Source organism: Mus caroli, chromosome 14, assembly GCF_900094665.2.
Source record: "Mus caroli chromosome 14, CAROLI_EIJ_v1.1, whole genome shotgun sequence".
In the NCBI taxonomy this organism is placed as follows: domain Eukaryota; kingdom Metazoa; phylum Chordata; class Mammalia; order Rodentia; family Muridae; genus Mus; species Mus caroli.
In genome coordinates, this window is record NC_034583.1 from 111,194,026 (window position 1) to 111,213,344 (window position 19,319).

At 42.8% G+C, this 19,319-nt stretch overlaps 1 protein-coding gene and 1 long non-coding RNA gene across 3 annotated transcripts in view; one reads left to right on the top strand and one right to left on the bottom strand.

Moving 5' to 3' along the window:
* Positions 1-515: 515 nt before the first annotated feature.
* LOC110308938 lies at positions 516-5,566 on the bottom strand. The gene is made up of 3 exons (XR_002379642.2): positions 5,388-5,566; positions 4,545-5,045; positions 516-1,134 (listed from the first exon to the last, which is right to left on the bottom strand). It is a non-coding gene; the product is annotated as an uncharacterized LOC110308938 (long non-coding RNA).
* A 1,091-nt stretch (positions 5,567-6,657) lies between these two features.
* Tm9sf2 (transmembrane 9 superfamily member 2) overlaps positions 6,658-19,319 on the top strand; it is a 50,884-nt gene continuing 38,222 nt past the window's right edge. The window contains exon 1 of one of the 2 annotated variants that reach the window (XM_021181309.2): positions 6,658-7,258. In XM_021181309.2, coding sequence (XP_021036968.1) covers positions 7,088-7,258 — 171 coding nt within the window. In that variant the 5' untranslated portion in view covers positions 6,658-7,087. Of the gene's footprint in view, positions 7,259-8,658; positions 8,680-19,319 lie in introns of those variants that run through there. The other variant, XM_029468790.1, reaches the window with a different exon arrangement.

Below are 19,319 nucleotides of genomic sequence, written 5' to 3' on the forward strand. Positions count from 1 at the left end.
TGACTTGCATTATTTAATTATCTTAGACAGTTTGTAATAGCAGCTATTAAACGGACTGGGACTAAACCCTGTGATTTTACGAGTTTCATAGGCATAGTGCCTAAGAGTTGAAACATACATATATTATGTAACAAAATTAATCTTAAACTTTGTATCAATATACAAAGATTGGTGCCAATGAAAACCTTAAACCTGTATCAATATACAAAATTCTGTACTAATTTAAAGAAAATATAACTTCAGTTCTGCATCAGAATATGAAGATCTCTACCAATGTAAGATTGTGGCTATAAAGTGCTTTTGTTTAATAGTAAACTTAACAGGGGCTGGAAAGATGGCTCAACAGTTAAGAGCACTGACTGCTCTTCCAAAGGTCCTGACTTCAATTCCCAGGAACCACATGGTGGCTCACAACCATCCGTAATGAGATCTGACGCCCTCTTCTGGTGTGTCTGAAGACAGCTACCATGTACTTATATATAATAATAAATAAATCTTAGAAAAAGTTTTTTTAAAAAGTAGATTTAATAATCCATCCCTATTTGTCTAATTTCTTGTAATATTACTATATTTCCCCTTTCCTTTACTTAAGAAAGAAAGGAAGGAAGGAAGGAAGGAAGACAAGAAAGAGAAAAGATAGAAATCCCTTAGTCTAAGCTCTCTAGTTTCCTCCTTGTCCAAGACTATAACTATTTGTAAATCATCCCTTAAAATGACAACATATCTATAATTTATAAAATGACCAAAACTATCCACCCCAACTTTAGGGACTGGGACAACAATATCATTATAATAGCTTCTTACTGAATATTGATGGGAATTCCTGTTTGGGGACCCAAAAGGGAATTGGAAAACGGTAATGTGGAAAGAAAGCTAGCTGGCATCATTTGTTGTCCTGTCTCTGTGTTGAGAAAGTTCAGGCCTTAACTGAAGTCCTGATTGGAACGGTTTGAATGGCTCGCTGAATTAAGGTCATCTGGGATCAGCAGTCTTTCCTGACGCTGTTCTGGAAGCAAGTCTCTGAAAACAGCATCAGTTTAGGCAGAATCAATCAGTGAGCTGGAACAGCAGGTCTCAGCATCTTAGCATCCCTGGGGGTGAATCCCGTCAGGGCTGCCCTCTTGGTGTTTCATTCTGTAATATATAAACCTTACAATCAGTATTTAGTTCTAGAAAGACATTTGTATGGAATGTGCAGGGTGCACAGATCAGTCAGGATGATTTTTTGTTCTTTGAGTAGATGAAAGGCAACTGCTTTTTTTCTTTTTAGTTTGATCATATAATCAAACTGTAATATAATTTTTCTAGGTTATGCTGACCAAATAATCCCTCTCTAGAAGTCCTGATTTATAAGCCACTAAAATTGCTTTTCTATGTTGGGAAGAGACACCATAACCAATGGAACTTAAAATGGAAAGTGTTTAATTTTAAAAGCTTACGATTTCAGAATTGGTTCATGACCATCATGTCAGAGAGCATGATAGGGGCAGGCATGGTGCTGGAGCAATAGCTGAGAGCTTACGCCCTTTTTTGTTTGTTTTTTTATTTTTGTTTGTTTCTCTGTGTATCCTGGAACTCACTCTGTAGACCAGGCTGGCCTTGAACTCAGAAATCTGCCTGCCTTTTTCTCCCAAGTGCTGGGATTAAAGGCATACACCACTACTGCCCCGCTGACAGCTTACATCATTATGAACAATTAGGAGGTAGAGAGAGGAAGAGCTAGAAAGGGGTGACTTTGAGGTTTCAAAAGCAACATATCTCCTCCAACAATTCCATACCTCCTAATCCTTCCCAAACAGTTTTACTAACTGGGGACCAAGAAGTTAAATATATAATCCTATTGGGGGCCATACTCATTCAAATGGCCACAAAGTCCATTTGGGGACTGCTGTGATTTGGATTTAAAGCATCTTAAAGGCTGGTGTGTTGGAGACTCGGAGAGCCCAATCATAACTGAACAATAAGAGCTCTCCACTGTAAATGTAATTCCTGGGGGCTTTTCTTCGCCCTTTTGCTCCCAAGTAATGTTGGAGTTTCTACACTTGCTCTAGTCTGTTTTAACCCCCCAAATAAACAACTCGGGGACCTAATAAATGTATTAAAGAGCTGCAGGCACTGCACTTAGGCATATATTTGTCTATTCTAATCCTCTGTGGCTGCCTACGTCCCAGCCATGTGGTCTTTTACCTGCAATCTGAATCGTGCCCTGGCTTGCCAAGGCTGTTGTTCAATGTGTGTCCCCAACACTGACCTGATCTAGGGTGTGGGGTGAGTAATTTGACAGCATCACTGGGAGGCAGGGGAACCCTCTGGAGGTGGAGCTATTTAGAGGAAGCAGGTCACAGTGTTTCTGGGAGCTGTATCTTTTCCGGATGTCTCTTGTCTGCTTCCAGCTCTCTTCCTCCCTCCCTCCCTGCTTCCTTGCTTCCATGAGGTGAGCAACTCTCTTTCACCATCCCTCTGCCATGCCAAAACCATTGGAGCCCCCCTGATCATGGATTGAAATCTCTGTGAGCATAAACCAGAATAAACCTGTCCTGCACCAAGCTGTTTTCCCCAGGAATCTTATAGCAATGGGAAACAACGCTAACGCTAGGAACATCTTTATCTTTTTTGTTTCGCTTTGAGACACTGTCTAGCTAGATAAGTAGTAGACCAGGCTGGCCTAAACTCAGAGGTCTGCCTCCCACGCGCTGGGATTAAAGGTATTTACCATCACACTTACCCCATTCTTTACCTTAAAACGAGAGACTTCATAACTTGACTCTAACCTCTTTGGGCAGTGTTTATAGCTAATTTGTTCAAGGCCAATTTTACTTCCAAATTATACTATATAGAGAATAGATTTTTCTCCCCTTTACCCTTTTTATTATTTGGGGTCTATAAATTAATTAACAATTACTAATTAACAAACTGACAGAAAAAGATATTCATGTTTTTATGTGTATGGGGCTTCACAGAAAAGAAATGAAAACCAAAAGAAGCCATTGTTCTTTCAGGGACATTTCCTGTTTTAACAGCAGCCGTGCGTTGTATAGAGGTGACTAGTTAAAACAGACTTTGATCCACAGGCAGCACAGTAGGGTAGATAGGGTAGATTAGAGTTGATTGCTACAGTTTATCATAATTTTTTTTTTTTTTAGTATTGTCTCAAGTCTTTTTAATTGGTGGGGTGGGTGCTTCTGATTCAAATAATCATGGACCTAACGCATGCTAGGTCAACACTATACCACTAAGACCCCCTCCTTTTTTTTTTTTTTTAACTTCTTGAGACACAGTTTCATTAAGTTTCCCAAGCTGTTCTCCAACTCAGGGATCTGCACCTTAGGCAGGTCTTAAACTTGTGATCCTTGTCTCAACCTCCCAAGTAGATGGGGTTGCAGGCCTAGCCCAGCAGGCTCTCCCCCTACTTCCATAAAGGCAAATCTCTATTCTGCTTAGACACAAAAGGGGACCATCTTGTGCACACTAGCTTTCTGCTGCCTTTAACACAGTGTTGTCTTTTATGCCCAAATGGAATATTTTGGGTATGATATTCTGACCTGTCATTGATGATATACTGTCAGGAAATGAAGATCTAGATTTTTTTCCCTTCTAAAAAAAAATCTTAAAGACTCTTTCATTTACAGGCACATAGCTAGTAAAATCAAAGCACGTTCTTTTCAAGTATAAGGCACTTTCCTATCAGTTTACCCTCCACACATGTGTAGGATGGCCAAGTAATATACTTGCATTTCCTGTGTATTATTTGATTGAGCATCTGAAATTAAAACATTAATGGGTATCTGTATATTTGTTAAATCTGGCTGTATATTTGTTAAATCTGGCCATCTCATTCATATAGTGTGAGAAACTCAGAAAAACAGACATCTAAATTATTTCAGCAGAAAAGTGTGTGTGTGGGGGGGAGAGAATTTTCGATTTTAACTGTGGCAAATCATACATAATAAAATTATCATCTCAACCATTGTGAGTATAAAGGTCAGCATATATTGAATAGTTCATTGATCATCTGACCGTTTTCGTTATCCTTACCCACGATTAATAAAAAAAACCAAAAACCAAACCAAACCAAACCAAACCAAAGAAGCCCTTCTCGCTGGGCAGTGGTGGCGCACCCAGCACTTGGGAGGCAGAGGCAGGTGGATTTCTAAGTTCGAGGCCAGCCTGGTCTACACAGAGTGAGTTCCAGGTCAGCCAGGTTTCTCTACACAGAGAAACTCTGTGTGGAAAAAAACAAACAAAAAAGCCCTTCTCTTTCCTCAGCTTCTCCGAATTGTCAAATGCCATGTGGAACATAGGGAAAAAATCATATTCCTCGGGTTTTGCTCCAGTCAGAGTTATCAGTAGTCTGAAAAAAGTTGCGTTATCATATGTGTGAGAACGCAGAGATTTCCCTTTAACCTAGTTGGGAAGAGCCTCACCAACCCGGAGCTGGCTACCTAGAGTAGGAACTCTTCGCCCCGCCCCGCCCCGCCCCGCCCCGCCCCGCCCCGCCCTGCCCTGCCATCAGGTAACCTAGGGAACCGCAGGTGAGGCGTTACCCAGAAGAGGCCGGATCCGGAAGTAGGGGTCGCCCCGCCCCCCAGCCAAGAAGCGGCCCAGAACGGTGACGTGTCGTTGTAGGAGTTGGCTTTACCCGCCGTGCGTACACCCAGTTGGAGCTCTGAGCGAGTCAGCTGTCTGGAATCCCGATGTCGTTTTCATTCTCAAAGACTCCAGTTGTCCGGGTTTTTAATTTCCTTTACCCAGAGTGTTGAGGCTGTCAGGTCTCGGGGCAGGTCGCCGTGGGTTCACCACTGAGTATCCCAGGCCATGCTGGGAAGTGATTCTCGGTCTTAAGCTTGTGGTGGTCTGTGAAAGTGGGCAGGAGACCCTGGGAACCCTCAGGCGTTAGCACCGCAAGTCTGCGGTCATAAATTCAGGTCTAGAACCTGTGTCCTCCGGCGACCAGGGCCGAGTGAGCACTTTCTAGTTTGCTTCGCCTTTGTCTCTCCAGGCCCTGCTGTAGAGTTGGAAGATGCAGAGATCAGGACCCTGCAGCCCTGCGAAGTGAGATAGTGAACAATAAACACGATCGTTTCCGAAATTGGTAGACACCGCGGAGCAGCGGTGGAAATGGGGGACACCTACATTCTACATTATCCCTCTTAGCACAAGTAGAAGCTGGGGAGACCAACAGAGTGGCCTAGCGTGGTAGGTAGGAGCCTAGAGACTATCAAAAGGACTCAGTGGCACAGCGAGCAGTATGCCAGCTATGGACAGTGAGGTTGTCACAGGTAGAAAAAAAGTAGTAATGGCAAGGTTGGAGCGGGAGCTGCGGCATTGAAGGTCTAGTTTGGTATTATCAGAAAAATAGGTAAGGTGGGAGGGAATGTTAATCCTACCTCTTTCTATTTGGAGACAACTGCTTCCTGTTTCGACAAAGGGCGTTGTCTTGACTTAGCCCAAAGTTCAGTATGTGCATGTATTTGAGAGGGTGTGCGCGGATGGACACTCCTCCTTTTATTATAAAAGTGGTCAGGACCGCCTGGGACAACTATTATATCACCTATTTTTTTGTGATATAGTATTTTTTTTATAAAGATTTATTTATTTATTATATGTAAGTACACTGTAGCTGTCTTCAGACACACCAGAAGAGGGCATCAGATCTCATTACGGGTGGTTGTGAGCCACCATGTGGTTGCTGGGATTTGAACTTCGGACCTTTGGAAGAGCAGTCGGGTGCTCTTACCCACTGAGCCATCTCACCAGCCCGATATAGTATTTTTTAACTTAATCTTTACCACTCTTGGAGGGTGAGCATCCTTGTCTTCTCTTCCAACTTTCATTTCTCCAGTGATGAACCCATGCCCAGGGGCACATCGCTAGATCACAGTGTTCCAAAGCCAGGGCACTCAGCCAGTACAAATTACCTTTGATGTTAGAGCTCTTTTTGGGTATGTCAGTAGTTCTTTCTGTAGGTGCTAGAGCCATTGAAAATCTGGTTAGTTGTAAACTTTGGGGAAGGGAGCAATATATGAGCACACAGAAAAAATTTAATAGCATGAGACTACAAACTTTTTTGAATTTACCTATTTTCTGAATTTGCCTTTTCTTGAATTTGGGGGTTACAGTCATCCAGGACTGTGTTTTATATTCTAAGATGATACACTCCGGGGAAGAATTCGGTTGAAGTCTAAACTCCATGGGCTTTTTATGCAAAACTTTTCTTTTCTCCTCCTTGAGCATAATGCTTGCGCACTAACGCACAGACATAACCATTTCCCATTATCAATGGGAAAAGCTATGCACCTTGTCGAAGAGTAATAATGCCGTACTAGTCTTCCTTAACACGACTGCTTTGCTTAACTAAGCTCCGGTATCTTCATTGCAACCTGCCATTGCTATTTTATATTCACTACCCTCTCCCATCTATCTCATTTCGACTTTCTGAAAGATATGTTTGTTGGGTGCACACTTGTCCCACACAAGAATGTCCCAGCACTTCCGATGCTTAGGAATTATTCTTGCAAATAACCTCTAAGAGCTGTTTAAAGATTTACGAACCGTTCTTTCCATTTGTTCCCTTACCCTGGGCCCCAACTAGGTAACCCCTGAGCTCTGCCTCATCGACCAATTCGGTCTCCATCAGAAAGTACTTGGTTCATCAGTCCTAAGGGGACTGGCGGGTATGAGGTGACAGAGGGCAGAGAGAAGAGGTGCGCCCGAGAAGCGCGGCGCTCAGGAGCGCCACGGTGGAACCTGGAACCCGACTGTGGGTGCCGGAAGCGCGCAGGCGGAAGTCACCCAGCCCGAGCGCTGAAAACCCGGAACGCGGATCTCCGGGCCGCCCCGCCCGGAAAGAGCCTGCGGCGCTTGCGGCGCCCGCACTGAGCATGTGCGTGCGGCCCCGCGCATGCTCCGTGGAGGCCCGCTTCGGTTTCTGTCGCGGGGCCCGCGGTGTCTCCTAGCGTAACCGGAACTAGCCGTTGCGGGCCGGCCTTCTCTGCGCTCCGGCCTTGAGGTGATCTCCGAGCGTCCCGGACCCCTCCTTCCTCGCTGTCCCCCTCGGCTCGGCCGCCCGCCTCTTACAGCCGCCGGCATGAGCTCCAGGCCGCCCGCGTCGCCGCCAGCGCAAGGCTCGAGGTTGCTGCTGCTGTCGCTGCTCCTGCTAGGAACGGCCCCAGGCCCGCGCCCGGCAAGCGCCTTCTACCTGCCCGGCCTGGCGCCGGTCAACTTCTGCGCCGAAGAGAAGAAGAGCAACGAGTGCAAGGTGGGGGAGGCCTGTCGGGCTGCGCGCCGCAGTGGGAGCGGGGTCTGGGATCGAGAAGGGGCGTAGCTGTGGGTGGGGTCGCATTCCGAGCCGCGACGGGACGGGGGCCTGTGGACCCCGGGTGCTCCCCGCGGGCTCGTCGCTGCAGCTCGGGGCGCTTTGCCCGGACCCCGGCGGCTTGCGGAGCGCCCTTGGACTGGCCTGCACGCAGGTACGCGGTGACCCGATGCCCACAGGGGCGCTCCCCGCCGAGCGACAACTTCCAGTAACTTAATTTCGTAGCTCACTGTTTCATTGCACTTTCCTGGAACTCCTGGTCACGACGGCTTATTCTCTCTAGGACTTTGATACCGAACTTCAAGAATACTAGTTGATTATTTAACCTGTGGATTGTGACACATTCTAACCCTCCTTAAAAACCGCGTTAATAAAGACTAGTTGTAGTTAAGTTTAATCCCTGGCCTTTAAATGTTTTTTATTTTTAAGCTATAAAAATTTTAAGAGACCCCCAAATGAGTTTCTCCGCGATGGCTTTAAACACTTAAAAAGCAGCATACAGCGGGAGAAAGAACCGGTCTTGAAAATGTTGGTTTAGTAGGCCATCCGCCCACACGTTTTTCAGTTTACCAGCTGATAGCAGCTTTTAGGTATCAGGTGTAGAGCATCACAATACACCATTATTTCGTAAAGTTACTAAAACTTAACCATTTGGGGGATCCAGGGTCTCTCAGAAACCGTTAATTTTAACACTTCAAATAATAGTTAAGGAAACGTTTACACTGTCTTTATTTACTAAAATTTTAAGCTGGTGTTTATTTTATGACTCTTAGCTATACCACAGTTGTGAATTTTGAGGTTGTTTTAGAGTATTAGGGAGGCTATTAAAGTTTTCATGGCATTTTGCAGCTTCTCTTTAGGTTTGTGGGCTATCCTGTGTGGCGTTAACATGGTCACTACGGTTTTAGAAAGAAACAAACGTGTATGTATGACACGTAATGTCGTAGGGGGGTCAATAATGCCTACCAATCGGTAAGATTCACCCAGGCACACAGTCCATTAACTGTGGTACCCGGAAAAGCAGGAGCTTCTGCCTCCTTCTAGAGAGTTCGGACCTAAAGTGAGATCCAGTCTTAGAGGCACACTGAATTTTTCTGTTAAATATTTCAGAAGCCAACCTTTATAAACAAGTACTTGGTCTGTAAATGAACAGTGAATGTGTGTTGTATTCATAATTTCTTAGAGAAATGCATTCCTGGCTCCTCCATCAGCCACTGGAGAACAGAGGCTTATTAATAAAATCCGATGTTATGAAAGGTATGGTCCACATACCTAGAGAGCATAGATGAGGAAGTGTTTGTGGATTAGAGTCTTCTGGGGAAGCAGCAGAGATGTGACACTGGACTCGGACTTTAGAGATGAGTGTGAGTGGATCTGTGGGTGGTTTGTGTTGTCTCACAAGGTCTTTAAGTGTCTTTTTGAAGTTTCTGATCCTTGGAGGGTTTGACTTAGATAGGTGTGGGGATGAAACGGGCAAGACAAATCATAGTTCTGGATGCTGGCTTGTTGTCTTTGTTCTCAGCTACTCCGTTAGCCAGTAGGAAGAGGGGCAAATGTTCCTAGGCTCTCCTCTAACTAGCTGGCGTGGAGACTTAAACATCTTCCCTTTTCTCTCAATAGGGAGGTATTCTGCTTAGTAAACAGTTTAAATTTTTATTCCTGCGGTCAAGATGGTAACATCTTTCTTAACTTACAAGCATCCCTTCCCTCTTCTCCAAACAGAAATTTACCTCACAGTTTGGGAGGCTGAGAAATCAAAGTTTTAGGTGCTCACAGATTTAGGGTCTGGTGAGGATTCATTTTCTTCCTCGTCCATGTGTATGTATGCCTTCGTGTGTGTGTGTGTGGGGGGGGGGGATGAAAGAGCTTCTTTAGCCCATTCCTTTGAGAACACTAAGCCATTCATGAGAACTCTGTCCCCAGGACTTGGTCATCCCTAAAAGGCTTTCCTTCATGGTACCATTGCCTAAGGGTCTACTTTTTCAATACAGGAACTGGGGACAGGAGAACATAAACATACCACTCCATATTTCCTGAGGGGACAAGAGTGAGTAGAGAGGTCCTTGATGCTCTATAACACAGGAATAATCATGTTTGCTTATGTGTTTCCCTTGAAAGGTATATCAGATTTCTTAGGAGAAAAACTGTCTTTTACTGGTTGAGTGCAGAATGAAGCAGGTGTAGGTCAATGCAATGTGTGTAGCACCACATAGTCTTATAGCTTCTGCTGAGAAGTCCTCATCCCACATTGGTATGGATTGCCTGATGATTTCACTATTTTGTTTCCTTAAAATTGTTGTATAAGCCTTTGGTGTCTGGGCACACCTTTAATCCCAACACTCAAAGACAGAGGCAGGTTTATCTCTTTAGTTTATGGCTAGCCTTGTCTACATAATGAGCTCTAGGACAGGGCTATGTAGAGAGACCTTGTCTCAAAAGCAGTAACAACAACAATAAAGTTTTATGTTTAATTTCCTAACAGAGAAATATGAGTTCATTAAACCTAAAATCCTATTTATGTTCTTCTAACTTCTGATTTATGATCTTCTTTGCCTTTGTAAATGAGTTTTGTGGTTTACTCTTTTTTTTTTTTTTACATAATACCATTACATGTGCATACATTTAAATACCCGTGTAGTCATGAATGTCCATTCTTTTATTTGTTAGAGATGGGAATATTTTATTCTTAACACTCTGCTGTCTGTGGGCTTGCTTAACCATTTATGCTTGCCAGGCATTAGATTGGTTCCAGCGTTTCTCTGTTGTAATCAGGAATTATTTGTGCATTCTTTTTAAAGATTTATTTTTATTCATGTGTGTCTATGTAGATGCATATAAGTGTGGGTTGCCCACAGAAGCCAGAAGTGTCAGAAGTTACAGGGTGTTCCAGATAGCAGGTGCTCCATTTAGTATAAAAGTTTTGACTCCTTCAGTTAGTAGCCATGTACTGGTTAGTTTTGGACTGAGTGGCCTTGTAGTGTCAAATGATTAAGGATAGTGACAGTTCACCTTCATGCTTTTAACTGTTAAGTATTTGGCTCCTCAGTGTCAATTCAGACATAAGAACTAAAACAGCACAAGCTTTCAGAACGTTGAATACACTTTTACTGCGTAATATAATTCTTTTTTTAAAACTTATTATTTACTTTACATCCCAGTATCAGTCCCTCCTCCTCCTTCCAGATCCTTCCTTCATGCAGATCCTCTCTCCATTCCTCCCTTTCCTTCTTTGAGAAGGGGGAGCCCCCTCTGGGTATCTCTACTCCCCAGAACCCCCAACACATCGAGTCACTGAAGGACTAGGTGCAGCCTCTCCCACTGAGGCCAGACATTGTGATCCAGTTAGGGGAATAGGATCCACTTGCAGGCAGGCAGGAGATTCAGGGACCGTCCCCGCTCCAGTTGTTGGAGGACCTGCATGAAGATAAAGCTGCACATCTGCTAAGTATGTACAGGAGGCCTAGTTCCAGCTTGTGCTTGCTCTTTGGTTGGTGGTTCAGTCTCTGGGAGCCCCCAAGGGTCCAGGTTAGTTGACTCTGTTGGTCTTCTGTGGCATCCCTGTCCTCTTCTATTCCTAGCAGTGAGGGATATGGATCCTGGAAAGGCCACTTTCTGTGCCCAAGCAGGACTCCCAATGGTGGGATAAGGACAGCAACCCACCCACAAAACCTTGTACCCAAAATGTGTTCTGCTTACAAGATGTACAGGGACAAAAATAGGACAGAGGGAATGGACAACCAATGACTGGCTCAAATTGAGAACCATCCCTTGGACAAGAACCAATCCTTGACACTATTAATGTTATGCTTGCAGACAAGAGACTAGCATAACTGTCCTCTGAGAGGCTCTACCCAGCAGCCAATGGAAAGAGATGGAGAGACCCATAGCCAACATTAGATGGCGCTGGGGAAGCCTCATGGAAGAGTTGGGTGAAGGATTGAGAGATCATACTCTTAGGGGAAAGATAAGACTTTCTTTCCTGGGGATGACAGGATGGTTCAGTGGGTAAAGATACTTGCCACCAGCTGGACTTGATGGTGCACACCGTTAATCTCAGTGCTTGGATGGCAGAAGCAGGCAGATCTCTGAGGCCTTGTGTGCAGAGTGAGCTCCAGGTCTACTTAGGCCCTGTCTCAAAACAAAACAAAACAAAACAAAAGATACTTGCCAACAAGTTGACAATCTGAGTTCAGTCTTTGGGACCCACATGATGGAGAGAACCTACCCACGAAAGGTGTCCTTTGACCTTCACATGCTCACGTGGCATGCACACATTCACACATACATGGGGGGAGTGAGTGGGGAGACAGAGATGAAATTTGAGATTGTCTTTGTTGTGTTGTAAAGAACAATGACCAACTCTACCCTCTAGTGGCTAATGACAGACAGCAAGGCTCAGATGCATTAGCTGGGCAATCATGATAAAATGACAGCTTACGCAGTCACCTTCCTTTCTTGGTGGTTATTTTCAGAAGCTTTTTGTAAATTGTGTATGTTATTTTAGGAGCAGTTGCCTTCAAACATGGACTGAGTCAGATTTAAGAAGGCAGTCTGTGTGCTGCTCTGAACAGATGCAGAATGAATGAGTCTCTAACACTTGTATGACTGGAAGTAGTATGAAGATGTTGAAGTACTAAAGAAAAATTAACATAACCGTGTTTATTATAAGTGATTAATACTTACTAATTGGTGTTTAGTTTCATACCTTCGTAGTTTTCTCTAGAAAAAAAGCATGGATTCTTGCCGTCTGGAAACCTAGCAGTGTATAGATGATGGTGTTTGGGGATTCGCCTAGGGAAGACTCACTTTACCATGGTAAATAAACATTCTACTGGTTCTTCCTCCTAAAGGTGTATAACTAGACACATGGAACAAAGTCACAGGTGTGTGTGTACACCACACGTCACAGCAGAGTAAGCCTACAAGCATACCCCAGCTTCTGTTGGAACTGGCTGGCCTATTCTGCCAGCCTTACACAGGTTCCTTAAATAACCTGTTTCCCAATCCTTGCAGGCCTTTTAGTCCGTTTTCTCGTTCCTTGTGGCTACCTTACTTGTGGCAGACAGATCTTCTCTGTTGTCACTAAGATTAAGTATGCAGCTGGGCATGGAGAGGCACTGCTTTAACCCCTCGCATTTGGGGGATGGGCAGAGTTCTGAGTTTGAAACTAGCCTGTTCTGCCTACATAGCATGTTCTAGACAATCTAGGGCTTCTTCTTCTTCTTCTTCTTCTTCTTCTTTTAGAAGAAGAAACTTCGGTCTCCATAAAGGGAGGAACCTTGTGAAAATTCTTTCTCTGTGCTCCTCTTTCAGGCCTGCTGATGGGTGGGAAATGGAAGCTCAGTATGATTTAGTGACTTGACAGTAAGAGCTGAGCTAAGAAGCAGATGAGCCCAGGACTGCCTGGACTCGCAGCTCTGGCTCCTCACTACTCTGATGCACTCTGCCTCCTGGGAACCAAAACTTCCAGAATTGATGTTTTAGTCCAAGTTTGTGTCTATGTAAAGAATTTTGATATAGTCAGGTTTTTGTTTTTCTTTTGGGGGTGTTTTGAGACAGGATCTTGTCCAAGTTGTCCTCATTCCAGTGTATGAGGCTGGCCTTGAACTCCTGATTCTCCCCTCCTAAGTGCAAGATTACACGTGTAGGCCATCACACCCAGCTGGTCAGGTGGGTGTTCTGTTCTGTGATACAGTCTAAAGTTGAAACGAGGAGAGATCACCTTCTGTGAGCAATGAAACACTCCCTCCTTTTATTGTAATCTGGGTTCCTATTTAACAACTTCCTACTAAGATGTTTTTCATATCATATCTGCATTAAGACTTCCTCGAGTTCGTCTCTTTGTAGATGTCTCCAACGTTAGGCAGTGGGATCTTGTGTAGCTTTCCCTCCCCTTTTATATCTGTTGTGTTGCATTTTCGACCCTTTATGACTGACCTTCTGTAGAGCTTCTGTGTTTCTTCTCACAAGTCCATTTCTTCATTGTAGGTGTTAGGTGGGGCAGATGGGATGCCAGTGAGAGAAAGCAGAGTAAAGGCCGCCGAGAGTCCTCATTCCTAGAGGACACCACAGCACCTACTTGACCCCAGTGTCTGACCACAGCTGAGACTGATGGTGACAACATAAAAGCATGCTCTTGGATGAAGGATTTAGAAGGGATACCCCTGAATTCTAGTTAGATAAAAGCCTCTGCTATACAAAATTTTTTCAGTGATTAATAGAAAATTTATTTACACAAGAATAGAGCCATCTGCTTTATAGGAAAGCTTAAATGTTTGGCCCATTTTCCTTCTTGGATACATTTTCTTCCTCTCCCTGTCTATTTTGAAGATGTAATACCAGTAAAGGGACCCAATTCTCAGTACAGCTCCTGAAAGTGAGTTCTTGAGGTAAGCTTTCACTGGTCTTGCATAGGTCTAGTAAATCAAAGCAGCCCTTGGCGTTTGGGATCAATGTACTGAGCCATGGTTAAGCAAAGCCCTCGTGTTCACATGCTTGACTTGTGCCTTGGGAGGCACACAAATTGCCATACAAATTTCTTAGTATGAGATTATACTCAGTCCTGCTTTGCCTAAGTGATTTAGGATGCTGTAACTTTCTTAAAATGTTTAATGTTCAGTTTTCTTGTGTGTTCTTGTGTTAACATAGCCAGGAACAGTTTGAAAGTGAGGTGAGAGGTAAGCCCATCTCCAGGCACCCCACTTTAGAGTTGGCCATCCATCTATGTTGAAGACATGTTCAGAAGAGCATATGTACTAACCTTTGAGTACAGATGCGTAGATAAAGATGATTAGAGCAGATGATGATGACCATAAAAGAAATCAAATACCAGGCCAAGTTTGTCCTTCACTTGTAATCTCAGCACTTTGGGGGCAGGATCAGGAGTTCAAAGAAATCCTCAGCTGACCTGTGAATTGAGGAACAGTTTGAGATGCATGGGACCCTGCCTCAAAAACAAGATTTTTAACACTTTAATGGTTTTTATTAGCATATGTTATTATATTTAACAATGGCCTTTTCTTCTCTTTTTTGAGACAGAGTCTCATGATGTAGCCCTGACTGGTCTGAAGCTAGCTAGCTGTGTAGAACCGGCTGGCCTCTAAGTCATAAGGCAGGCCTCTGCCTTCCAAGCTACTAAGCACTTAAAGGGATTAAAGGGGTGTACCACCATACCCAAGCACAACGAACTTTCATACTTGTATATAATATACGTGACATTTCATGTGTGTATATATTTTCATCATATTTACCCTACCTTCCCCCTATTACCTAAACATCACTCATTATAGTGCTTGTTGTTCTGATAAAAAAAAAAATTAAACCCCCCAGGCACTCAGTAGCTTCCCCTAACATATTTCATGTAGTGCCTACAGAGGCCAAAAGATGGTATTGGATTCCTCTGGAACAGAAGTTAGAGATAGGGATGGAGAGATGGCTCAGCAGTTAAAGAGCACTGGCTGCTCTTCCAGATTAATTCCCAGCAACCACATGGTGGTTCACAACCCATCTGTAATGGGATCTGATGCACTCTTCTGGTGTGTGTCTGAAGACAGCTACAGTGTAGTTGTATAAATATAAATAAATAATGTTTAAAAAAAAAAGTTAGAGATCTTTGTAAACTAATGCTCTTAAACTCTGAGCCGTTTCTCTAGCCCCCAGGAGATTTTTTTTTTTAATATTAAAAATGACCAGCACCTCCACTTATGAGTATGCACATTTGCTTTCATTTTCAATAATTGGCATAATTATACCCAAATAGTTATTTTAAGTGTTTCACTTCTATAATTACTTTCTATACTGATAACTCTATTGTGTAGCTATAGTCACAGGCAGAAAATTTAAGAAAACCCTGCTTTCTTAAAGTGTGATCATTGACTCTACAGCAACAGTGACCCAGCACGTGCAGTCAGTGCTGCTTCTACTGCTCTGAAGGAGGGGAGGGGGTTCCTTGCAAAAGCCCTGGGAGTTCTCCATATAGTAGTGCTTATCCAAATTCACGAATGTTCAGCTTCTGTGAGCTAACACAACAAGTATATATATTGATTCATTTAATTTATAATTCCATGCCAGTTATGGACTATGTTCTGTATATACCATTTTCTTTTCTTAATATTGGCTCATCTAGTCTTTATATTCAAGGTTATTAATTGCCGACGATAGACTTAAAATCTGAAGAGATCATCTGGAGCTTGCTTTATAGGCAGCTGTGTGCCATCAGTGTGCATTCTACTCAGCTCCTTATGTATGTGCTGTGTTAAAATGGACTTTGTTTTCAGGTGGAAGATCCGTGAGGAATACTTTTTTGGACATGTTTATGGAAAGCTGTTGATAATTACATTATTTTGTGTCACAAAGTAGAACTAACACATACTGCTGAAGGCATTGTTAACATTTTTTCTATGTGTGGAATTCGAGGCTCCTTTGCTAGGTTAGGGGAAGATGATGAATAAGGTAAACTTGATGGGGGGTATTAGATAAAATGCCAGATGCAAGCTTAGCAAAAAAAATACAATGTAAATAAATTTTGAGAGTGGGACATGAAGTGGTGTGAAGCTTAGTGTACAGCACAGTAAGATGCAGTAAAGTGGCAGCAGTTGGGGTAGATGACTACGTTAGAAACAGGGCTAGCATGATTTCAAGGAGAGAGGCTTTCTTGGCTGTTAGAGATAGTCAAAGACCTATTCTAAGCCAGGGGTATGAGACTTGTCTGGGATCCTGGTACATCATAGGCAGGGGCAGGGGGATTGGGAGTTCTGGGTCAACTTTGGCTCTATAGTGAGACCTTAACTCAGGGTAAAAATATAGTTTTAGAGGAAGGAGCTAGTGAGCTTGATTTCTAAGGTTGTTTTAAACTGGAACTTAAAGACAGGTATGGGCTAGCTTAAGGGAATGGGTAGCTATAGGATAGCAGGTATTTTTTTTTCTGTAGTCCTCGGGACTGATACTTGATGATAGTGTGTTAAATGTAACAAAGAGAACATATGAAATGTTATAGCCTGTTGGTGGCATTAGATCTGTAATAAATGTAATTCTAACAGATATACAATTTCAGGAGCGTTTTAAACATTACAAGGGAGATCTGGCATGGTGTTCTACACCTGTGATACCAGCATTTGGGAAGGGAGCAGGAGGACTGGGAGTTTAAGGCCATCATCCTTGGCTGTACAAGGCAGGTCAAGCCCAACTTAGGCTACGTGGGATCCTGTTCCAAAAATAAAAAGAGGGTATATGAGAGAGCAAGATTAAGTCCGTTAACGTTTACTGGACTAAATAAATTAATTAGGTCTTAGACACATTTAGGAAGAATATTTGAAAAGAAACCATGTGCTCTGAGGATGAGCGCTTAGCTTTATAGTTTTAGCACACAGGAGAAATGAAGTACCTGAAGTATTTACACATAGGACAAAGAGGCCACGGAAGGTAACACTGGCGTTCTGTAATTCTAGGCCGCTTTGGTGTCTGAACCTTGAATGTTGCTATAGTTCTGCTTGATTACACATCTGTCAAGAACATTGTATAAGAGTTTAGTAAAATTCCAGCCGGGTGGTGGTGGCGGCGCACGCCTTTAATCCCAGCACAGAGAGGTGGATTTCTGAGACAGAGGCAGGCAGATTTCTGAGTTCGAGGCCAGCTCTGGTCTACAGAGTGAGTTCCAGGACAGCCAGGGCTACACAGAGAAACCCTGTCTTGAAAAACAAAAAAAAAAAAAAAGAGTTTAGTAAAATTCCAAGAAAACCAACTGGCATGATAAAGATAATTGAAAAGATTATGACGTTTCAGTTTTCAAGGCTTATAACTCCAAAAACAAGAGAGGTGATAACATGGGAATGTTATCCCATGAAAATGAGGCTCACAGGTAGATGAGGCGTCCAGCCCAGCTCACTGCTTAGACTTAGAGAACTCTCAAGATACAGATCGTTTGTGCCATTTTAGGTGATTGAGGAGGAAAGGATAGTATTATTTAGTAATGATTGAAGATTACATGAACGTCTGATTTTTATTTACTTATTTTAGAGCCCACAGTAATTGTTCAGCTTACTAGACTGTAGGCATGTCCTCAGTTACCGGTTGTCTAGGCTGCTTTTACACTATAAGGATAGAGCCAGTGGGTCCTACACAACCTAAACTATTTATAAACTGTCTCTTTATAGGAAAAGTTTGCAACCTCTGGGATGGACTAATAAAATGAGAGTTGTTTTCTTTTTTTTTTTTTTTTTTTTTCTGGAACAGAAAATTATAGTGACTGGAGTAAAAATGTTAAGTATACAAAGAGATTGTTTATATGGCACCAGACAACATAGCATGGTGTTCTTATTTATTACTTTGCTGTTCAATTCAGAATCATTGGCCTACTGTGACCATTTAAATTAAATACAAGTTAAGAATCAGGTTTTTGGCAATGTTGAAATAGTGGTTAGTACAATTTAGGTGCCTAATAGCTTTGGGCTGTCTAGAGTGGATGCTGTATCCAAGAATGCAGATGAAGGACATTTTGGTTAAAATTCTGTTAGACAGTGTTGCACACTAGAAAGCACTTAGCTTTCACCTTGGCCATGCCACGGCAGAAACTTCTCAAAAAACTGCTAGAAGCTGGAATTAATTATTTTCATTTTTCAGATAAGAAAACCTCAACAAGGGAGAAAGGACTCCCAGCATGGGTCAGGTAGTATTTAAGCCTTGGTATTAACAAGAGGCTATGCCTGGTGGCAGTGATTGGTTTGAATTATGTCATAGCAATGTAGAGTTGCAGATTTTGAAACTGAAAACATACAAAGTCATATAGAATATAATAACTCATTCCTCAGGAGAAATCTGGAGGTGAAAAACACTTCATTTTCTGTATTAGATGTTAGAGTTTGAATTTAGATGTGTTTTCATAACAATGGTAGTGAAATTAATTTAGACTGAATAAGCCTTCAGCTAGAGGCTTTGCCTTTACAATATTTGTTTTTAATTACTCAAGCATTCTGTGATGCTGAAATGTCCTGTCAACTTTTTAGCTGAAATGGTGCATGGTATAGTTTAAGTAAAAAGGCATATTTTTTAGTGTTGGAGACAGTACTGCACGCGCCCCCCCAACACACACACACATACACACACACACAAGGTTTCTTTGTGTAGCCCTGGCTGTCCTCAAATGGAACTTACTTTGTAGACCAGCTGGCCTCAAACTCTCAGAGATCTGTCTGACCTGCCCCTGTCTCCTGAGTGCTGTGATTAGAGGCCTTTTCCCCTTAAGTAGAAGTGTACAGTAAGTAGAAGTATACAGTAAGAAGTATGCAGTAAGTACTATACAGTAAGAAGTATGCGGTAAGTCGTATACAGTAAGTCATATAAGTAAGTAGGAGTATACAGTAAGTAGGAGTATACAGTAAGTAGGAGTATACAGTAAGTAGGAGTATACAGTAAGTAGGAGTATACAGTAAGTAGGAGTATACAGTAAGTAGGAGTATACAGTAAGTAGGAGTATACAGTAAGTAGGAGTATACAGTAAGTAGGAGTATACAGTTTGCATGTGAAGCTGTTCACAAAGGATCACACTATCTTTAGGAGTTTAGTGGATGAACACAGTAATCTTATTAGACTCTTCCTGTTAGTTGTATCAATCTTTTTGCCTGTATTTTAGCAGTTAGGCACTGTTCAGAATACTTTATAAATGGCAACTAGTAGTCCAACGTAGCCCTACAAGGTAAATATTACCATCCTTTTGTAAATAAAGGAGAAAGGTGTTGACCTTGATCTCATCCTGGTAAATGTCTTCTCTGTTGTAGTTGCCCTTCTCAGTTGAATCACAGCTGCCCGCCAAAGTCAGACCATGTGGTCTTGGCTGCTTCAGAGTGTACATAAGCAACCGCTCACAGTGTGGTTGATTGGGAAAATTCCAACCAGTGGAGCAGCATTTCTTTCTTTCTGGTTTTTCAAGACAAGGTTTCTTCTCTTTGTAGTTCTGGCTGTTTGGGAATTTGCTTTGTAGACCAGGCTAGCCTTGAACTCAAAGAGATCC